The sequence below is a fragment of the Peromyscus leucopus genome, chromosome 2 (genome assembly GCF_004664715.2).
Source record: "Peromyscus leucopus breed LL Stock chromosome 2, UCI_PerLeu_2.1, whole genome shotgun sequence".
NCBI classification, from domain to species: domain Eukaryota; kingdom Metazoa; phylum Chordata; class Mammalia; order Rodentia; family Cricetidae; genus Peromyscus; species Peromyscus leucopus.
Window position 1 is genome coordinate 53,125,632 of NC_051064.1, and position 21,124 is coordinate 53,146,755.

At 42.3% G+C, this 21,124-nt stretch overlaps 1 protein-coding gene across 3 annotated transcripts in view; it reads left to right on the forward strand.

Annotated features, from left to right (window-relative positions):
• The window catches only part of Ubap1 (ubiquitin associated protein 1), a 54,564-nt gene that overhangs the window by 19,001 nt on the left and 14,439 nt on the right, over window positions 1-21,124 (forward strand). For all 3 annotated transcript variants that reach the window (XM_028884028.1, XM_028884030.1, XM_037202518.1), the window contains 2 exons: window positions 5,113-5,153; window positions 15,244-15,368. In XM_028884028.1, the coding sequence (XP_028739861.1) occupies window positions 5,120-5,153; window positions 15,244-15,368 (159 nt within the window). In that variant the 5' untranslated portion in view covers window positions 5,113-5,119. The remainder of the gene's footprint in view (window positions 1-5,112; window positions 5,154-15,243; window positions 15,369-21,124) is intronic.

The following is a 21,124-nucleotide window of genomic DNA, read 5'->3' on the forward strand; positions in this document are numbered from 1 at the left end:
GTTTCAGTTAAGACAGCAATATTCTCCCTTTAAAAGTTGTTAGAAGGCTGGGTGTGGTGGCGCATGCCTTTAATGTCTGCAGGTACCTTTTCTGTGCCGAGTGTGTTTAATTTTATGAGACAATACCAGATAACTTTCCAGGTGCTTATAAATGTGATTTTCTTTTAAACTCCCCAGGTAAGTGAGAAGACTTTTGAACTCAGAAAAAAGATGATTTCTTGTTGTTTTTGCTTTGAGTTTTTTGTTTGTTTTTTTAGGTTTTTTGAGACAAGGTTTCTTTGTGTGGCCCTGCTTGTCCTGGAACTAGCTCTGTAGAACAGGCTGGCCTTGAACTCATAGAGATCACCTGCCTCTGCCTCCTGAGTGCTGAAATTAAAGGAGTGTGCCACCATACCCGGCTGTTTTTGCTTTGTTTTCAAGACAAAAAGTATCTTGAATACAGCAATATAAGATCTGTTTTTATTTTATTTTTTTAAAGATGTATTTACTTATTATGTATATAATGTTCTGTTTACATGTATTTCTGCAGGCCAGAAGAAGGAGCCAGATCTCATTACAGATGGTTGTGAGCCACCATGTGGGTGCTGGGAATTGAACTCAGGACCTCTGGAAGAACAGCCAGTGTTCTTAACCTCTGAGCCATCTCTCCAGCTCAAGACCTGTTTTTAGGGTGCAGAAAAATTTGGCTACATAATTTTAAGGATATGATTTAAAGTATCCAGGAAAACAAGACTTTGGTGTATTTACATAATTAAAGTTGGAAAAAACACCTTAGATTGCTTCTGATTAATTTGATTGGGATAGTGTAGCAGAATGTCATGGATAAGTCAGAACTGGCTAGAAAGACTTGGTTGGTTTGGAGTTAGAGGCAGAAGTGCAGTGTAGTCACACTCGGGACTGGGGTGCTGCTGGGTGGGAGAGTGCTTGTACAGCCTGAGGAAGGCAGTTGGAGCCCTGTCCTGTGGAAACCAGACCAGACCACATTCCCAGAGAGACAAAACACAAGCTTCCTCTCAAGCTCTGCTTTTGGCCATTTGCTGATCTTGTTTTCCTATTTCTAAGTAGCTCTTTGTTACCAAATGAGCCATTAGTGTGAACTAATGCCGGTAAATTGATTCATTGTCTAAGATGAGAATGACAGGACAGTTTTCCAGCTGGTCACACATGGGGTCCTATATTTAAGGTTCCGTTAAAAGTCAATCAAAGAGAAATAACAAATCGTAAGGTTGCATTCAGGTTCTTTAATTTTTTTTTTTGAGACAAGGGCTTAATGTGGTTCTGGCTGGCTGGTAACTTGCCCGCCATTGCTGGAATTAAAGATGTGTGCCCCCAGGCTCAGCCGTAATTCACTGCGTTTGAAAACTGCTGGGCTGGGCGGTGGTGGCGCAAGCCTTTAATCCCAGCACTTGGGAGGCAGAGGCAGGCGGATCTCTATGAGTTCGAGGCCAGCCTGGGCTACCAAGTGAGCTCCAGGAAAGGCGCAAAGCTACACAGAGAAACCCTGTCTTGAAAAACCAAAAGAAAAAGAAAGAAAAAGAAAACTGCTGGAAGAACAGAAAAGTTGTGTCTTCTGGGTTAGATTAATGACCTCTAGTGTGACAGCCATCCTCTCTGCCCCTGAGACTGACTGTTGGATGTTATCTTTTAAAACATATTACACAGACTCTGTTAAAAAGAAATAAGAAGCTTACCTTCTTTTCTATTTTGATTTTTAGTTCAGCTTTGTTATAACATTTTCTAGATTGTTTTACCCAAGTTCCCAAGAGTACTTACTTAAAGTGGCATTTTTCATTGCTTTAAAAAACACAAACACAAAAGCAAAACACTGTCTCTAGTGTTCTTTCAGTTTTCTGTGTCTGCTTTGTGTTTGTTTGTTTGTTTGTTTGTTTGTTGTTCGTTGGTTTGGGCTGCATCCTTTTCTCTTTAAGATAGTGTTAGCCAGGGGTAGAGGTGCAAACCTCGATGCACACACACCTGGAAAATCTCTCTTTTTAAGGGAAGTCAGCTGGTTGGTTGGTTGGTTTTGTTTTTGCCCATGTTTTTGAGAATTACCTCGTATTGATCAGGCTGCACTTGAACTTGAATTCTCCTGCCTCAGTCTCAGGGGTGTGAAGAGGTTACAGGTGTGCTAAGAGAGATTTGCAACACTGAGTTGTCGTCGTCGTCTTTTTTTTTTGGGGGGGGGGTCAAGGTTCCCTGTGTAGCCCTGGCTGTTCTGGAACTCAACTCTGTAGACAAGGTTGGCCTCAAACTCACAGAGATGGTGGTGGTGGCCTTTAATTCCAACATTCAGGAGGCAGAGGCATGTGGATCTCTGTGAGTTCCAAGACAGCCAGGGCTACACATAGAAACTCTGTCTTGAAAAACAAAACAAAATGTATATGATTGTTTTGCCTACATGTATGAATATGTGACTGGTTTGTGTCCATGAGCCCTTCAGATCCTCATGGTCGTGTCATACTTTATGCACTGTGCCTTCTCCCCAGCTCCGACCCTGCAGTTCAAGACACTGGTTAAAACTTCAGATGTAGGCTGAGAGTAGAGTGCTCGCCTAGCATTGCATGGCCTTGACCTGATCCTCCTGAGCCCCTTCCTACGAAAGGAAAGACAAGGAAACATTCATGGAGAAGCACGTTTATGTAGTCTTGTTAAGTTGACATGACTGCCCCAGAACTCAATCCTGTTGTCTCTGTCTCCTGAGAGACTCAGATCACAGCCTTATTACATATGCTACAGTCTGTGATAGTCCTGTTTGGGGACATTTATTGTTACTTTGTTTGTTAGCAGTGTCTACTCAGGTTTTGTAAAGGGTTTTGTGGGTATTTATTTCCAAAGACATCTTGGGACTGGAGAGGTGGATGACTCTGTAGTTAAGAACACTTGCTGCTCGTCCAGAGGACCCAAGTTCTGTTCCCAGCATCCACTTCAGGTGGCTCTCACATCTCCGGTGATTAAAGCTTCAGGGGATCTGATTGGTGCACTTCATGTGCATCTGTACACAGGTGGCAGATACACACCTGGACATACAGATTTTAAAATAAAAACCAAAAAGGTGTTCTGATAGGGTGTGGTGGTATTCACCTCTAATTTCAGCTTGGAGTCAGAGGCGGAAAGATTGAGAGCTTGAGGCTATCCTGGACTACATAGTACAGGGCTAGGTAAGAGAGATCTCACCTCAAAAACAAACAAAACTACCCTAACATCACAGGTTGGACATAGATTTCAGTAGTCTAGTGCTTGAATAGTTACTGTGTTTGACAGTTTATGAGTGGTCATTTTATGTATTGTGGCAATTCATAACTGAGCTCTTCATGGATTATGCCTTGTATAGTTAATAAATAACTGTTACATCTCTAAGACATCTCCATCCCACCCCTGAGTATTTGGGTACTCTTATTGGAGTAGAAGTCACTGGGTTCTTCATTCATTTTTCTTGTTCTGAGGTGAAAATCTTTGATTACTTAGACATCGCTGTGTTTTTTTTTTTAGTTCTCTAGGTGGGTTAAATGATTGATGCATGTAAAGATACATACTCAGTATAGAAAACCTAGAAAATAAATAGCACAAAAAGAAAGCATGAAGCCTACCCATAATTTTAGCACCTAGAACTATAAGAATGTCTTGTCTTTCTTGGTTTCTGTAGCATATTGGAATCTTTTCCAAAATGTCAGAGCTCATCAGATCTTATTCTGCAAATTGATGATTTAAATTTTTCATTTTATTTCTTCATAAAACAGTGGTGCTTAAGAAAGATCTGAACAGGGGCTGGGGAGATGGCCCAGCCGAATCAGATGCTTATTGTGTATGTGCTAGTGGAAAATGGTTTCCTGCTTTCTGAATTTCAGGGTTAGTGATATGAAAAATAAGTGAAGAAAATGAGACTGATATGTGGTTGTCGGCTCTTTGTTATTAGTAAAGGTTTCCTGTCTTCCTTCCTCCCCTCTCCTCCCTTCCCTGCTCTCCCGTCCGTTCTGTTTCCCGCGATCAGTGTAGTTTAGGTTGGCTTCCAGATCGCCATCCTCCTGCTTTGGCCCCCGAGTGCTGGGGTTTCAGGCATTTCCCACTCACCACATCTGGCTCAGGTCAAGACATTCCTGTGTGCGACCTGACAGTAGTACACAGTGGCACTTACTGTGGATATTCAGTTTGGAAATACAAGTGCTTTTCCTTAGTCCTCTCATTCGTGTGCTGCAAAAGGTTGTGAGGTGTGCAGAAACTTTAGTTAGGGATCTACATTTGCTTAACTAAACAAAGTAAGACACATTTACTTGGTGTTGCACATACGTCTTTTACACAGGAGGATCAACTTAGAAATAGTTTTCTTCTGTGGCCAGAATGTTATTCTTCTAATAATTCCTCAGAATCTGCACATTTAGTAATATTTAAATTTCCTTTTAGAATTTTTTATTTTTGAGACAGACTTTTCTCTCTCCAGACTAGCCTGAAGCTCAGTACATAGTTCAGGTTGGCCTCATATTCCCTTTGGTTCTCCTGCCTCTGTCTCCCAAGTGCTAGTAATACATGTGTGAGTCATCCTACCCAGCTGATGTTTCTTTTTAAAACTTATTTCTTTGGCTGGCAAGATGGCTGTCAGGTAAAGGGGCTTGTTGCCAAGCTTGACAGCCTGGGTTTGATCCCGGGGACCTACATAATGGAAAAGAGAATTAACTCCATAAAATTGTCCTCTGACCTCCAGACAAGCATTATAGGCAGCACACATGTATGTAACACACACAGTAATAAAATCTTAAAAAATAAGGGCCATGCGGCAGCGGCGGCGGCGGAGGCGGCGGCGGCACACGCCTTTAATCCCAGCACTCGGGAGGCAGAGACAGGCGGATCTACAGAGTCAGTTGCAGGATAGCCAGGGCTACACAGAAAAACCCTGTCTTAGAAAATGAAAAAAAGGAAAAAACAAAACAAAAAGAAAGACAAACAAATGAGTTTCTCCTATATTGGGCTTTCTTTTGGAAGACTTTAGGAGTGAGAAGTGAAGACTGTGTGAATCCTGAAATATTAGTACTCTGGGTTTTGTTTTTATTTTTATCTCTGTTTTCTTGTTTATAATGTCTCAAGACCTAATGCCTAAGAAATCTTTCTTTGTTTTTTTAGGTTCTAAATGGCTTCTAAGAAGTTGGGTACAGATTTTCATGGTAAGTGAAGTGTTAAATATCATGGTTTAAGCTATGATTTGATCAGAAATTTTAAGTTAATTTAGTATTTTGTTGTTGTTTCTTTATACTGAAGAGCCTGAGTAAAACAAAGTTGTACGAAACACAACATGTGCATCCTAGGACCTTCAATAATTTAAAATTATTTTTTCAAATGGCTAGTTAAACTGTGGTCTTTAGAGTCTTTCTGGGTTTTTTCCTAGTTACTAAAGCCAAAGAAAGTTGTTTACTGTGAATCAGTCCCATATTACAGAGGTAACAATTACAGTGTTACATTTGAACTAATAGTTTTGCTTTATCTTTTCTTTTCCCCTTCCTCTCTCTTTCCCCCCTTCCCCTTCTCCCTCCCCCTCCTCCCGCTGTATATGTGTGTGTGTGTTTTCCTGGGTATTGAACCAAGGGTCTTATGCATCTAGGCAAGTACTATACCATTGAGCTGTAGCTCAGTTCCTTCATCTTTTAAGGTATGACCTTCTAGATGTAGGCCTAGGCAAGAGATTATGACTTTCAGGCTAGTCTTAACATAGTGAGTTCCAGGCTAGACTGGGCTACATTACCAAGAGCCTGTCTCAAAAAAAAAAAAAAAAAAAATTCCAAAAATGATCCCCCAATTTTTTTTTTTTAAAGACAGGGTCTCTCTATGCCTTCCTCTTCCTCCTGAGTGGTGGAATTAAAGGCATGTGCCACTATGTCTGTTTCCAAACTAAATTTTATTATATACACCTATAGAGAATTTGATACCTAAATAGTTGAAATTAGACTGTCGTTTTATTCAGTAGGCAGTTATATCGAGAAGATCCAAGCAATACAGATTTTTGCAAAACCGATTTTCCATTTTAGAAACTGTATTGGAGGTTGGAGAGCTGGCTCAGCAGTTAAGATAGTATATTACTCTTCCTGAGGATCTGAGTTCGGTTCCCAGCAGCTACATCTGCCTGTAGTCCCAGCTCCATGGATCCGTTGCCTCTCATCTTCTTTGATTATCCCACCCCCCAGGGCATGCACAAATATATACACACACACGAGTTGTGAAAATTGTGCATCATGTAGCTGTTGTACACTAGACTGCTTGGGCAGCATGTGTGGATGCGCTTTCTGAACTGCCAGCCACTCTGCTGTGTCAGAGTGGTGCAACAGTTAGTCTGGTTTTAGTTTAATGAAACACCTCTGACACATGTAACTTGCACAATACTGTGTTTGTTCCTGTGGTGTTATGCCACTCAGGCCCTGCAGTTAGCAGTCAGCAGCTCAGGTGGCAAGTCTTCAGGCACACTGGAATTTGCTGTGTAGACCAGGCTGGCCTGGAACTCACAGAGATCCAACTATCCCAGCTTCCTGAGTGCTGGGTTAAACATGTGTGCCACTACAGATTACTTATTTACTTAATTTCATTTATTTGTGTGTGTGGAGGCCAGAGGTCAACATCAGGTGTCCTCTCTTGCTGGCCAGTGAGTCCCCAGAATCCTTCAGTCTCTGCCCCCCAAGCGTTAGTATGTGCTGCTGTGCCTGGTTTTTTAAAGTGGGTACTAGGTTTTCAGGCTTGTACAGAAAGTATTTTATTCACTGAGCTATCTCTACAGTCCTTAACAACTTTTTAAAAAATTATTTCTCACCGGGCGATGGTGGCGCATGCCTTTAATCTCAGCACTTGGGAGGCAGAACCAGGTGGATCTCTGTGAGTTCGAGGCCAGCCAGGTCTACAAATCGAGATCCAGGACAGGTACCGAAAACTACACAGAGAAACCCTGTCTTGGGGGGTGGGGATTCTCAGTATTTTTGTTCTTAAGTTGTTGAATTGATAAATGAGGAGCTCATGGATATTGCGGGCTTTGCTTTTGAGTGTCAAATATATTTATTTTTACAGAATTACATGCAATGTAGGTTGATCATATCGTCCCCTTCTCTTTCCCATCACTCCTCCCAGATCCATCCCCAACTTTGTGTCTTCTTTGGTAAATAGCCAAATCCAGTTTGTGCTACTCATATACTCCTGGCTATGGAATGCACTCCATCTGCCAAGGGGACACTCTTAAAGAAAACTGATTCTTCCTCCTTCAGAAGACATCAGTTGTCCATAACTCCTGTTAGGGGTGGGGCTTATGAATTCCTCCCCCCTCCATGCTAGATTGTTGACTGGCTTGTGTGTTTTTGGTACCAAGAACAGTTAACCAAGCACTATTCTCCTAAGCCAAGCATGGTGCATCCCTACAGTCCCAGAACTCAGAGGCAGAGGCTAGAGGAGCTCAAGTTAGAGGCCAGTCTGTAACAAAGATCCTGTTTAAAAAACAAATAAAAAGCTACCCTATTAGCTATTTTAGTATACAATATAATATTGTTGGCTCAAGTACTGTGTTGATTATATAGTAGATCTAAAGAATTTATCTTGGGGTTGGGGATTTAGCTCAGTGGTAGAACACTTGCCTAGCAAGTGCAAGGCCCTGGGTTCGGTTCTCAGCTCTGGAAAAAAAAAGAATTTATCTTGAATAATCAAAACTTTACACACTTTAACTCTCACCTCCTCTAATACCTCCCTTCTAAGGGCAAGTTAGCTGTTTTCTAGAGAGGTTCTTTGCCCTTAAGTGCTATTAAAAGACTTAAATACTTTTCTTGCTGAGTGATAGAAAAGACATTTTGTTTCTGATTTGATTGTGAGCTGTAATTGCCTTATAATTTAATGTGGAAAGGGTAGCTTTGTAATCATTGTAATCATGATTCTAGTATATGTCATTCTTTGTTGGCAAGCCAAGATGCTACTACCTTTTGGTGGTCGTGGGGCACCTGGTATATTTCTGTAACTTTGTCCAGAATCTATAAAACTTGCGTTTATTTTGTATGAATGCTCTGTTAAAAAACTTTTATAGCTGGACATGAAGGTACACACTTGTGACCCCAGAACTAGTGAAATGGGTGCAGGAGGATCGTTAATTCATGGGTATCTTGGGTTCTATAGCTGTTTCACCCCTACCCTTTTGAAGGGTTCTCGGGTGGAGGAGAGAGGAATTAGGAAATATTAGTTAGAAAGATAGAAATAGATGATAAGAAAGACAGAGACACAGACTAGCTTTGGGAGGGCCCTGGGTCAATACTCAGCCGCCTTAGACATTTATTCAAAAGGACTTTGTATACAAATGCCAAGGGGAGAGGCAAAAGACCTCCCCCTTGCAAAATCTGAACACTGTACAGCCAAATGTAGACCCTTAAAAACACATGGTAACCATGTCCGTGGTCAAATCATCCCATTATGCAGCCCTGCTGGATAAAGCAAGCCCAGATTATCTGATCCTGAGTAAGTTCTCACTAGAAAGCCTCTGTGGGTCTCCAGAGTTTCCCCTTCTTAATAATATAAATCTCAAGTGAGGGTGCAGAGCTTAACTCTATGCAGCTCTGAATCAGCTTTCCACTAAGAGCTTGCAAGTAGCATTATGGCTGCTATACCTCCTAGCAAAGGAGTAGGGGATGATCAAGATGGAATGGCTGTATTGAATGGGTCTAAGACAGTTTTAGCTGCACCAAGCCCTTTTTTAAATCAGTAAACTCCTGATGAAATTGCATCAAATCTAAAGACTCCTTAGCATCACCATTAACATTAACAGGTTAATGTAACACAAATTTTAAATGGTCTGATCAATAAAAAAAAAAAAAAATCTGAAGCCAGATATTGGGCAAATTCTGAAAGATCAGAGAGACAGGACAAGCCACAGCCAACCTCACTTTGCCAACTCCCCAGCTGATCTTGTTTGCTCAGACTGAAGGCCTCTGAGTCCTCACTGAATGGATCTCAGTTGAACTACTCAAAAGCCTCTAGTTCCTGGTCCTTACACCTTAAGAGCACGAGTTCCTGTTTCCTCACATCTTGTATACCTTTCTGTGTCCTGCCTTATTTCTTCTTGGGATTAAAGGCACGTGTCCTTCCCAAGCAAAGACATGAGATCTCAAGTGCTGGGATTAAAGGTATGTGTTACCACGCCTGGCTCTGTTCCCAATGTGGCCTTGAACTCACAGAGATCCAGATCTCTGCCTCCCCAGTGATAAGATTAAAGGCGTGTATGCCACTATTTTCTGGCCTCTATGTCTAATCTAGTGGCTGTTCTGTTCTCTGACTCCAGATAAGTTTTATTAGGGTACACAATATATTGGGGGACACTATATCACCACAGATTAACATTATAATTTTAACATGAATATTACTACACACAATTACAATTCTCACAAACTTACATCCAAAAGCAAACTCTCAGTAGAACTATTTACACTTTACAAACTTGAGCAAACATCCAAAGCAATCTCTTTATAGAACTCTTTACACTTTTTCCTAACAAAACATAGGGTACATTAACGCAAGTTAACATTATTCAAAGAACAAGAATTTTTTTTTTAATTAAAGAGACTGAGGAATATTAACTCCCCCTATTCTTTATAATTTTTTAAGCTACATCTTGAGCCTGGATAGAAAAAAACAAACCTCCATTTCTACATCAAACAGTTCCATTTTTATACATACAGTTTGTGAGTCACCACAGTTAATTTATATATGCATACACAAAACAATTCATAAGTCGTCATAGTTGATAATGTATATAGGTGAAATAAAAATTGTCCTATTGCAATTGAATCACCCCTGTCCACCCCATTTCTTAAGTCTGAAAATTTAAACAAGTCAGTTCTGATACCAGTCTTAAAGTTCCAAATATGAAGAATCTCACAACCAAAAATTTGTTGCAGTTTCCCTGAATGCAACAACTCAGTTCAATCAAGAGTCTCTGAAACTTTGCTCTCAGTTACAGCAGAATTTTATGGCAGTTTAACCCTAGGAACTCTGCCTCAGGGAGAAGGTAACTGAGCCGCTGCAGAGCCCTCTCAAAAAAGCTCTCTGCACAGCCAGCAAACAGAAGCTGTGTGACTTTGACTGCTAGCTCTGTCCAGGCTTTTATAATCCCATTCCTGAGGGGATGCTGCCCCATCTCCGCAGGGACCCCTGCTCACTGCTGCTCATGGTAGTCAGGCCTACCTTGGTGTCCCCAGAACATATACATGCACTCAAGAGTTGCCTGTTCCCTGGCCCTCCTGGTGTGTGCCCTGCAGGCATCCCTCTCTGGAGGTTCTGTCACTCCTGCAGCTGCCATGGTGTCCTGCGCATTCTGACAGACCTGCCCTAGCTGCTGGTATCTGAAGCCTCTTCCACAGCATCTCTGCTCTGCTCGTCAAAGTTGAAGAGGGTAGCCTCTAGGCATGTCATTCCGGCTCTTACAAGCACTCTGGCTGACTGCACTCATCTCACCGCAGCTCTTTCATGGCAGAAAGCATGCAGAACCCTGTTGCTTGCCCTGGCTCTCAGCATCTGCTGCCTGTGTGCTTTGATGATGCCCAGTGGGTTTCAGCTGCCGATGCCTGACTGGGGCAGCCGCTGCACCTGCTGCTGCTGCTTCTGCTGCTTTCTGAAGCTGACAGTCTCTGAAGTGACTCCTCTTTCTCTAACTGTTAAGTCCACAGTTGCTACTTAGTTCCAGATACAGGTTTCTGTGTCCCAGGTCGGGCACTGGGGAAAACCACTTCTATTGTAAATTAAACCTTCACCATATCCCTATGCCTAAAGCCTATCTTTCCCAAACTTCACCAAAACTTTTTTTACAACTTTAAACCTAACTTAGTAAAGAGAGAGAGACAGAGAACTAGAGAAACAGAGACAGAGAGTTACTTGCTGCAGCCTAACTGAAACTGCTATGCTTTATATTTACAATTTCACTCATGAAGAATAGAATTTCACTGCACTCAATTAATTCCGGGCATGCCCCATTAACCTGCAGTGTTCCTTCTCTTTCATCCTCTGTACCCAGGCCCCACATTGGGCGCCATATGTTTGAGTCCAGCTCCCACTTTTGAAGGGTTCTCGGGTGGAGGAGAGAGGAATTAGGAAATATTAGTTAGAAAGATAGAAACAGATGATAAGAAAGACAGAGAGACACAGACTAGCTTTGGGAGGGCCCTGAGTCAATACCCAGCTGCCCTAGGCATTTATTCAAAAGGGCTTTGTATACAAATGCCAAGGGGAGAGGCAAAAGACCTCCCCCTTGCAATATGAAAGCACACCATACAGCCAAGTATAGACCCTTTAAAATATTTGGTAACCATGCCATGGTCAAAGCATCCCATTATGCAGCCCTGCTTAGTAAAGCAAGCCCAGATTATCTGACCCTGAGTAAGGTCTCATTAGAAAGCCTCTGTGGGTCTCCACATCCTCCAGGGTGTGGTGGTGCATGCCTCTCTCTCTTTCTTTTTAATCAAGATAGAGTTTCTGTGTATAGCTGTCCTGGAATTCACTCTGTAGACCATGTTGGCCCTGAGGACGCAGAGATCTACCTGCCTCTGCCTCCAAGTGCTGGGATCAAAGATGTGTCCACCACCACCCCAGCAAACTGTCTCTTGTTCTTCAGTCATTGAACAAGTTTCACCTGGTGGATGGGAGATACATGTATGAACATTTCCCCATTATTTAGGGATGCTCAAATTCTTGATCAGATTCTATGTGTGGGGAATACGGAAACAGAATATTCAACAAAACATAATGACAGTGTTGAAATCAATGTTTGACTGAAGAGGGAGTTGTCACATTCTTTTTGTGTGTGAAAATAGGAGAGTGTGTGTGCGCATGCGCATATGTGCTTGCATGAACATATATGCATATGCATGTGGAAGCCATAGGACAGCCTTGGGTGTTTGTTCCTTAGAAGTTGTCCATCTTGTTAGTTGAGACAGGGTCTTTCACTGGTCCAGAACTCTCCAAGTACACTAGGGTGGCTGGCCAACAAGCCCCAGGTATCCACCTGTCTTTGCCTCCCCAGTGCTGTGCTTACAAGTGTGCACCATCACTCCTGGCTTTTTTTTTTTTTTTCCAAGATTTATTTATTTATTATGTATACAGTGTTCTGCCTGCATGTATCCCTGCAGGCCAGAAGAGGGCACCAGATTTCATTACAGATGATTGTGAGCCACCATGTGGTTGCTGGGAATTGAACTCAGGACCTTTGGAAGAACAGCCAGTGTTGTTAACCTCTGAGCCATCTCTCCAGCCCCACTCCTGGCTTTTTTATATTGGTTCTTAGGATTAAATTCAGGTCCTTAAGGTTGCAGCGCAAACACTTCATTCACTGAAAACCTCCACCCCATTTGTTTATTCTTTTTTTTTTTTTTAATTTTGAGACAGGGAGGGAAGAGAGTAGTGGCGCACACCTCTAAGCCTCTAATCCTGCACTCTCAGTTGGAGGATAGCCTGGTCTACAGAACAAGCTCCAGGACAGCTGGGGTTACAAGGGAAACCCTGTCTCAAAACCAAAACAAACAAAAAAAATTTTTTTGAGACAGGGTATTATTAAGTTGCTGAGACTAACCTCTAACTTATAATAGTAGCTGACCTTACATTTTTCATCATGAGACTTTGTACTTATTTTTAAAGCCTATAAATAATTGTGGGCATTGCCAATTGAGAAAACAGTATATATACAAGTATATGACCACATTTGGAAAATTTCCTACAATAGTCATACTGCAGAGAGAATACATTGACCATAGTTACGGATTTAGTTTCTACACGTCTGAGAAGTAGTTCACATATTTTCATTATGACTAGAAATTAATGGGCAGGAGAAGACTCCATCTTCCAACAGTGGGACAAGGATGATTTTCCTGGTAGAGGAGTTTGTGTGTTCCAGGAGCATGGTGAAATGATAGCAGTTTAAAAATCAAGATCTATGTGCATGTATGTTTGCCTGCTGCATGAGTTTATGTGTGTATAAGAGCCATTAGAGGCCAGAAGAGTTAATCAGATACCTAAGAACTGGAGTTACAAATAGTTGAGAACCACCATGTAGGTGCTGGGAACTGAACTGGGTCCGCTGCAAGAGCAGTAAGCACTCTTAACTGCTGAGCCACCTCTCCAGCCCCTGGTAGCAAAATTTGTGTCTTGGCAAGCCTTCAGATCTACATTTTTTTTTTTTTAATGAAAAAGGTATATATGGAATCTATGTTGCCAAGCACCCAGGAAAATATGGCATTGTGAGGCCCACAAGTAAGCCCTGTTTTACTATTGAAAAAGTAAAATTGATCAGTTATGTCTCATTGTCTGACTAGTTCTGCCAGTAAATTAATTCACTAGAAGCGGTCCAGACAGAAACCCTGACCCAGCTGGAAGTGAGAATGAGAGTGATGTACCAGAGGCACGGTCTTCCTCTCTGACCAGGCAGTTGTGAACCGCCTCCTGGGCCTTCTGTGCTGCTCAGTTACTCTAGGCAGAGCACCTTAGGGAGTTAAAGCTGTTGAGCTGTGTATGGCTTATGTTGTTTGATAGTTCTGACCAGATTACCGTGATCGTGTCTGAGTATCCTTTTCTAAGTGCTGCCCTGCTCACCTGTTTCCCCACTGGTAAGGGGTTGAGAATGTAGCTCACTGGTCGGATGTAGCAGGCTTTTTCTTTTGAGCCACCAACCAGCTCCCAAATCATGATAAGGAAACTTCTTATTAGTTATGAATGCTTGGCCTTATCTTATACTTGTCCCAACAGCTTGTATAATTTAACTTGTTTCTCTTGATGTACCTTGGGGATTTTTACCTTTCTTTCCTCTGTGTATCTTACTTTCACTACTGTCTGGCTGGCTGGTGGCTGCCTGACTTCCGGCCTTGAGCGTGTTCCTTTTCTTTTTCTCCCTCATTCTCTCCTCCTTTTCTCCTCCTACTTATTTTCTCTGTCTAGCTATTGGCTGTTCAGCTTTTTATTAGACCAATCAGGTGCCTTAGGCAGGCAAGGTGAAGCAAATGCAATACATCTTTACATAATTAAATACACATCCTTACATCTTTAAACAAATGCAACATAAACAAATGTAACACATCTTTACAAAGTTAAGTGATATTCCACAACAGTTGAATGCCTCACTTATCTGAGACATGGCCATGGAGTTGATTCTCTTGTACTGAGGGTGTGGTAGAAATCCATATTATTCTAGGAAGTAATAATATTCTTATTGTTTGTGTTAAAAAATGATTGTTTCACTGGTACCCACTCCCCTCGCCCCCTAAAAGGAAAGAAAAAAGAACTCTAAATCAAATACACCTATTGTGAGGCGCCGGAGCAGTTCAGACAGATGTGTGTCAGACAGTAGTGTAGGTTCTGAGAATACAAGGTGGGTATGGTGGTGGCACACACTGTAATTCCAGCCACTTGAGGGCGAGGTTGGATTGTGAGCTCAAGACCAGCCAGGGCTGGTTCAAGACCTTATCGCCCAGACAAAGCAGAACAACCCAAACAAAATGATTTTTAGACTACATCTTCAAATAAGACTTAAATTGACTTGGCTGCAAGAAGCTTCTGTTTCCTTAGGCAAGACACAGTAAGTGTAATAAAACTGCGTAGTGTGTTAGAAGTTAAGAGGCACTGTGAGTGGTGAGGTAGGTAGCCATTTCCTGTAGGATGCCGAGGTTAACCCTGGCTGAGAACATTTGAGCAGAGTTGAAGAAGTAAGGGAATGAGTTATATGAATCCAAGGGAAGAGCACTTCAGATAAAGAAGCAGCCAGTATGGGACATTTTGAGGCAGATTTGAGCTTGACATCATTTCAGACAAAGGTCCTCATGACTTAGGGCAGAAAGCGACTTAGGGCAGAAAGCCAAAGGACAGTTGTTAGGAGACGTGGACAGAAAGATCCTAGGAGGCTTTTTTAGGCTGCTGCGAGTACTTTGGATTTTTTTTATTGTTTTGTTTCTCGAGACAAGGTTTCTCTTTGTAGCCCTACTGTCCTGGCCTCAAACTCACAGAGATCCACTTGCCTCTGCCTGTGGAGTGCTGGGATTAAAGGCGTGTGCCTCATCGGCAAGTTCTTTGGCTTTTACATTGAGAATAATTGAAAACAAACCCTGGTAGTGAAGTAGACTGAGTAGGCTGGTCTCAGGTCAGGTAAGCTGTTGGAGACGGGATTCAAGTCTTAGGAGAGCATAAATGAATGTGTGTTCACAAGTAAGGTTATAGCAAAAGAAGTATTAAGGTTATTTGCTGATATTTTCTGCTTTTTTATTATTATTATAGGGACTTTCAGTTACCTTGATGATGTCCCATTCAAAATAGGAGACAAATTCAAAACACCAGCTAAAGTTGGTCTGCCTATTGGCTTCTCCTTGCCTGATTGCTTACAGGTTATCAGAGAGGTGCAGGTAAGTGGCGAATTTCACTTCATGTTTAGTGCATTAAAGACTTTTGATAAAAAGCTGTTCCTACATCTCTTTAATTAAAGCCTGGTTTACAGTGGTACCCAGACCTCCATTTATGTGTTTAATACATCTATATTTTTTCTAGGTTTCTGTGCCTTGCACAAAACAAATTCTAGTTATCCATTTCACATCCTCCCCTCTTTCCTTGTTGATGTCCTCACTGTCTTTAGATAATGTTTTCTTCTGCTGTGCCTCCCACTTCATCTCAGGCCTACCTTAGTTCTCACCCAGGCCATTGGAGGAACCTCTTCAGTTGGCTCTGCTGCAGTGTTTTCCACATCAGTTCTAGAATAATGGTTTTAAGGCTTTAAAACTATTTTAAAAGTTTATAATTTAGTAATTATTATTAAAACAAACATAGGGACATCAGATATTGTCAGATTCAGCAGTCTTCGTGTTCCAGGTGAGCAGGAGTTTGCTGAATACACTTTGTGCGTTACTCCCTGTACCTGGCTTTCTCCACTAGTTGCCTCTGGATGGAATAGTCGTTTTCTGGACTGTACAGAAAGCTGTCAGTCTGTTAGAACTGTGCCTAAATGCTCTCCAGGACTTCTTTCTCAACCCTCTCATCTTTAGAGCTAAGATATATATATATATATACACACACACACGAAATTCTTGTTTTTCTGTTTTTATTTTTATTTTATTTTATTTTTTTGTTTTTGTTTTTGTTTTTCAAGACAGGATTTCTCTATGTAGCATTTTGGAGCCTGTTCTGGAACTTGTTCTGTAGACCAGGCTGTCCTCAAACCCACAGAGATTCACCTGCTTCTGCCTCCCAAGTGCTGGGATTAAAGGTGTGTGCTACCACCGCTGGGCGAAATTACTTCTTGAAAGCACCCAACAACTGAGTGTTACTTCAGTAGGCTCTTACCAAGTGCCTGCTGTTGGGAGGTGCTCTTGTGGGAACCAAGGAGAGAGACAGCTTAGTGTCCTCAAGGTGCTTATAGCTTAGAGGTGCTGTGAGAGAGCCAGAAGAGCACAGTGAGCTCCACACGTTCCTGTCACACAGAAGACTCGACTCCACCTTGGTGGAAAGGAAGTTTTGCTTCTGGGCACTCACTAGGGCATCAGTGTGTCACTTTAAAAGTATTTTGCCTTCTACAGTCTGTGTGCAGAGTTCATTTGCTTTGTTTTAATAGCTTTGAAATTCACCCTTTCAAGATATATATATATATATATATATCAGTGATTGTTTGTTGTTTGTTTTGTTTTGTTTTTTTTTCAAGACAGGGTTTCTCTGTGTAGTTTTGGTGCCTGTCCTGGATCTTGCTCTGTAGACCAGGCTGGCCTCGAACTCAAAGAGATCCACCTGGCTCTGCCTCCCGAGTGCTGGGATTAAAGGCATGTGCCATCACCACCCAGCCTGTTTTATTTATTTTTAATTAATTAATTTTATTTTATGTGCATTGGTATTTTGCCATGGGTGTCAGGTCCCCTGGAACTGGAGTTACAGACAGTTGTGAGCTGCCATGTTGGTGCTGAGAATTGAAGTCAGGTCCTCTGGAAGAGCAGCCAGTGCTTTTAAAAAACCTCTGAGTTATCTCTCTAGCCTCCCAGCCAGGGTTTTAAAAATATTCACAGTTGTGTAAATTTCTAGACTATTTTATTCCTCTCAAATCCAAAAGAAATCCACTGTGGTCTTTGTGACAGGCATATTTAATTTATGTTTTTGTAATTGGAGTCCTAGGCCAGAGGTCTGAATCTCGAGGCTCCCAGTAGAACAGTGGTCCTTTATCACAAAGGCCAAATGAAGAGAAGAATGGTGGTGGAGACAGGAAAGTCATGTATTCCAGGGTGGGCACCTGCTGGAGTCTAGTTTCCAAAGCCTTTCCGTCCCAAGAGGCTGATAACTGTCCTGGTTCTGTAGTGTAAGCCAGAGGTTTGCACAGCTAGACGTCTTGGTCTGGTTGAGCATTATTTCAGAATGAGGCCTTGTTGTTGATAACAAAATTGTTGTTAGACATACAAAGTTTGGCTCCTTCTGAGTACCTCTTTTTCTCCTAACTGAATATATATCTTTAGTAAGGTTGCTGCTGCCTGGGAGGGCAGTTTCAGCCTTTGGAACAAGGTGTTTTTATCTTAAACTTCTTGTTCCTGGAATCCAAGTGAGTATGAGAGAGAATGCTTCAGAAAAGAACCATTTCACATTTGTCTTGCTTTTAGTTACTCGTCAGACACCTACAGACACAAGCAAAGAGTCAGTGATTTTAATAAACCAGCCTCTGTGTCCCTGTTGCATTAGTATGGACCAAGTAGTATTTCTCTTGTATGGATATGCCACGTTTGTGTATTCATTAGTTGATAGACATTTTGGTAGTTTCTACTTTTGACTGTTAGGACCAGTATTGCTAAGAAGACTTATATGCAAGCTTCCCCTTGTTTTTCATTCTTCTGGGTGTGTGTACATAGAAGTGCTGGGCCTTACCATACTATTTAAAGGAACTACCAGATGATATTCCAAAGTGGCTCACTATGTCATTTTGAATCCATACTACCACTGCACGTGCATTCCAGTTTCTGGATGTCTTGCCGACCTATAATAACTATTTATTTCATTGTGTACTTTGTGGGTGTGAAGTCGTATTTTGTGGCTTTGATTTGCATTTTACTAATGAAATGATGCTAAATATCTTCAGTAGTTTTGAATACTAGATAGATAATCTCTCTCTCTCTCTCTCTCTCTCTCTCTCTCTCTCTCTCTCTCTCTCTCTCTCTCTCTCTCTCTCTCTTTTAAGGCAAGATTTCTCTGTGTAACAGTCCTGGCTGTCCTGAAACTCGCTTTGTAGACCAGACTGGCCTCAAACTCACAGAGATCCACCTACCTCTGCCTCCCAAGGGCTGGTATTGAAGGTGTGTGCCATCACTGCCCAGCTAGATAATCTTTTTTTTTTTTTTTGTAATGGAGATTTCACTGGGCCATTATGTACATTTCCTTGCTCCATTTTTTGATAATAAATAATCACTAAATACCTTTCAGTGTATGCAGTCCTTTTAACAATATGATTTAAAAAACCCTAGAGCTAGAGATGTAGCTCAGTAGTAGCATGTGTGCTCTACATGTATCAAGCTCTGGGTTTATTTCTAACACCTTGTGCACACGCACGTGCGCATACACACACACACACACACACACAAACATGTACACACAATTGAAAAGATAAGAGTAAGAGGTATGATAAATGAAGCTTTGGGTTTATCTCTACCACTGCATACACACAGACACACATATACACAAACATGCACCTACAATTGAAAAAATAAGAACAAGAGGCGTGATGATTTTTGCTAGGAGCAGACACCGTGCAGTCCCATAGGCTTGGGAAGCTGAGGCAGGAGGTTCACTTTCATACAGCAGTCTGAGGCCAGCATAGCAACACAGAGAGACCCTTGTATCACTTGCTTTCTTCTTTCTGACGGAATTCCTCCAGAAAGTACTTAGGGGGGGACTGATTTGGGTTGTGATTTGGGGAAAATCACCATGGCAGTGCAGGCGTGCTGTGGGACCGGTTTCTGTCTGCTGCCACCTGAGAGAAGTCAGATAAGGGACTGGGCTCAACGTCGACAGCTCCACCCCCAGCCCCTTAGCCCCCAGCCCTTCCTAAAAGTTTGACAGCCTCTCAGATCAGCGACCTTAGATGTGGATCAGCTGTTGAAGCACATGATCCTGCCCAGGACTTTCACATCCAAACCTTTGTGCCCTCCTCCTGGGCCCATAGGCTGGTCTGGAATCTGGGCTGGGCTGTCCCTCCAACCTCCCCAATGACCTCCTCCCCCCAGCCAGGCCTCCCTAGCTAAAGGTTCCCTAGCTTCCTCAAGCAGCCCACCTGAGGACACTCGGGTCATAGCAGTGTGCGTCTGAAAGAAGAAGATGAATGCACCCGCACCTTGTTCCTCGTTCCTTTGTGACCTCACTGATGCATTCAGAAAACTTGTTTTGAATTTCAGAGTTTTGCCACTTTAGGTTTTGCTGGCTACCTCTTTTTTGGCCAGTGAGAAGCACTGATAAATACAGAGGATTATGCTCAGAGCACTCACTCACTGCACAGAGGAGGAGAGCTGGGCTCTAATACTCCTGTGTAAACCACTTATAGGTTGTTGTGCTCTCTCTTTCTCTCTAGCTCTCTCTCACTCTCTCAAGAAAACAGAATCTTACTGTGTAGCCCTGATTGGTCTGGAATTCATTATGTAGAAGAGGCTCGCCTCAAACCCACAGAGATCTGCCTTCTGAGTGCTATTTTGAATTTTTGAGGCATCTCATTCTGTTCTCAAATTCAGTTGAGTAGGTGAGGATGATCAGGAGATCAGTCTGCCTCAGCTTTACAGTACTGAGATTACAGGGGTGAGCCATTATGTCCTGCTTTAAATGTTTTGCTTTCAGATTATGAAAACTAACCAGTGTGCCTTTAATCTTAGCACTCAGGAAGCAGAGGCGGGTGGACCTCTGAATTCAGGACAGCCAGGGCTACATAATAGAGAGACAAAATTCCATCAACACGAGTCAGTAAACATATATAGCATCTAGGGTCCAGGAAACTTCACTTGGATGCTGTGATCACAGTAGTGTGGGGTAGTCCTTAATGTCTGTGGTTCATAATGGAGTGTCCTGTCATTCTTGTTTTTTTGAGACAGGGTTTCTCTATGTAGTCCTGGCTGTCCTGGAACTTCCACTGTAGACCAGGCTGGCCTTGAACCCAGAGATACACCTGCCTCTGCCTCCTATGTGCTGGGATTAAAGGCATGGGCCACCACCACCCAGCTTATACTGTCATTCTTATGTGGGCAGACATTGTACAATAGCTATACAGATGTTTAACTTTCCAAGGCTCCAGTTCTGCATCTGTAAAATGGGATATTGGCTTTTGAGATTGTTACAAAGATCAAATAAAATACTGCCTTAATTTGTGTTTCTTTAATAAAATACATGAAGTTGTATGCTTTACACAGAAAGGAAGTGTATTGTGCTTATAGTTTGGGAGGTTGAAAAGCTAAGACTGGGTAGTACAGTCTGTTCTGAACCTGATATGGTCAGAACACAACATGGGAAATGCAAAGGAAGCCGGCTGCCAGTAGGAACATGCATGTCAGCCCAGAGACCACATGCTAAAGCAGGAGACAGCGACTTGTGAATAGGTGCCCGCTTCTCCTTTTTTTCTTTATCTTTTTACTTAAAAAGAATTGTGAGGCCAGTCACATGACTTCGTGTAACCCTGACAACCTGAGTTCAGTTCCTGGGACCCACATGCTGGAAGGAGAGAACTAACTTCTGCTAGTTGTCCTCCGACCTCCACCATCATTGCACACCCCACCCCCAGTGTAACGAAAGGAGAAGGAAAGGTTGATCTTACTGGTTACCGTTTTGAGACAGGCTGGCCTAAGACTTACTGTGCAGCCCAGGCAAACTTGTCATGTTCCTGTCTCGGCTTCCTGAGTTGCTGGGATTGTAAGTATGAACCACTGGACCAGCTCAGATTTTCTTCTCAAGATTGATTGATTTTTGTATTTTATCTATATGAGTGCTTTTTTTGCATGTATGCCTGCATGACATAAGAGAAAATAAGATAGAAGATGACATCAGATCCCATCATAGATGCTTTTTGTGGATACTGGGAATTGAACTCAGGACCGCAGTCAGGGCTCTTAACCGCTGAGCCATCTCTCCAGCCCCCAGATTTTGTTTTCTTAATGCTTTCTCTAGA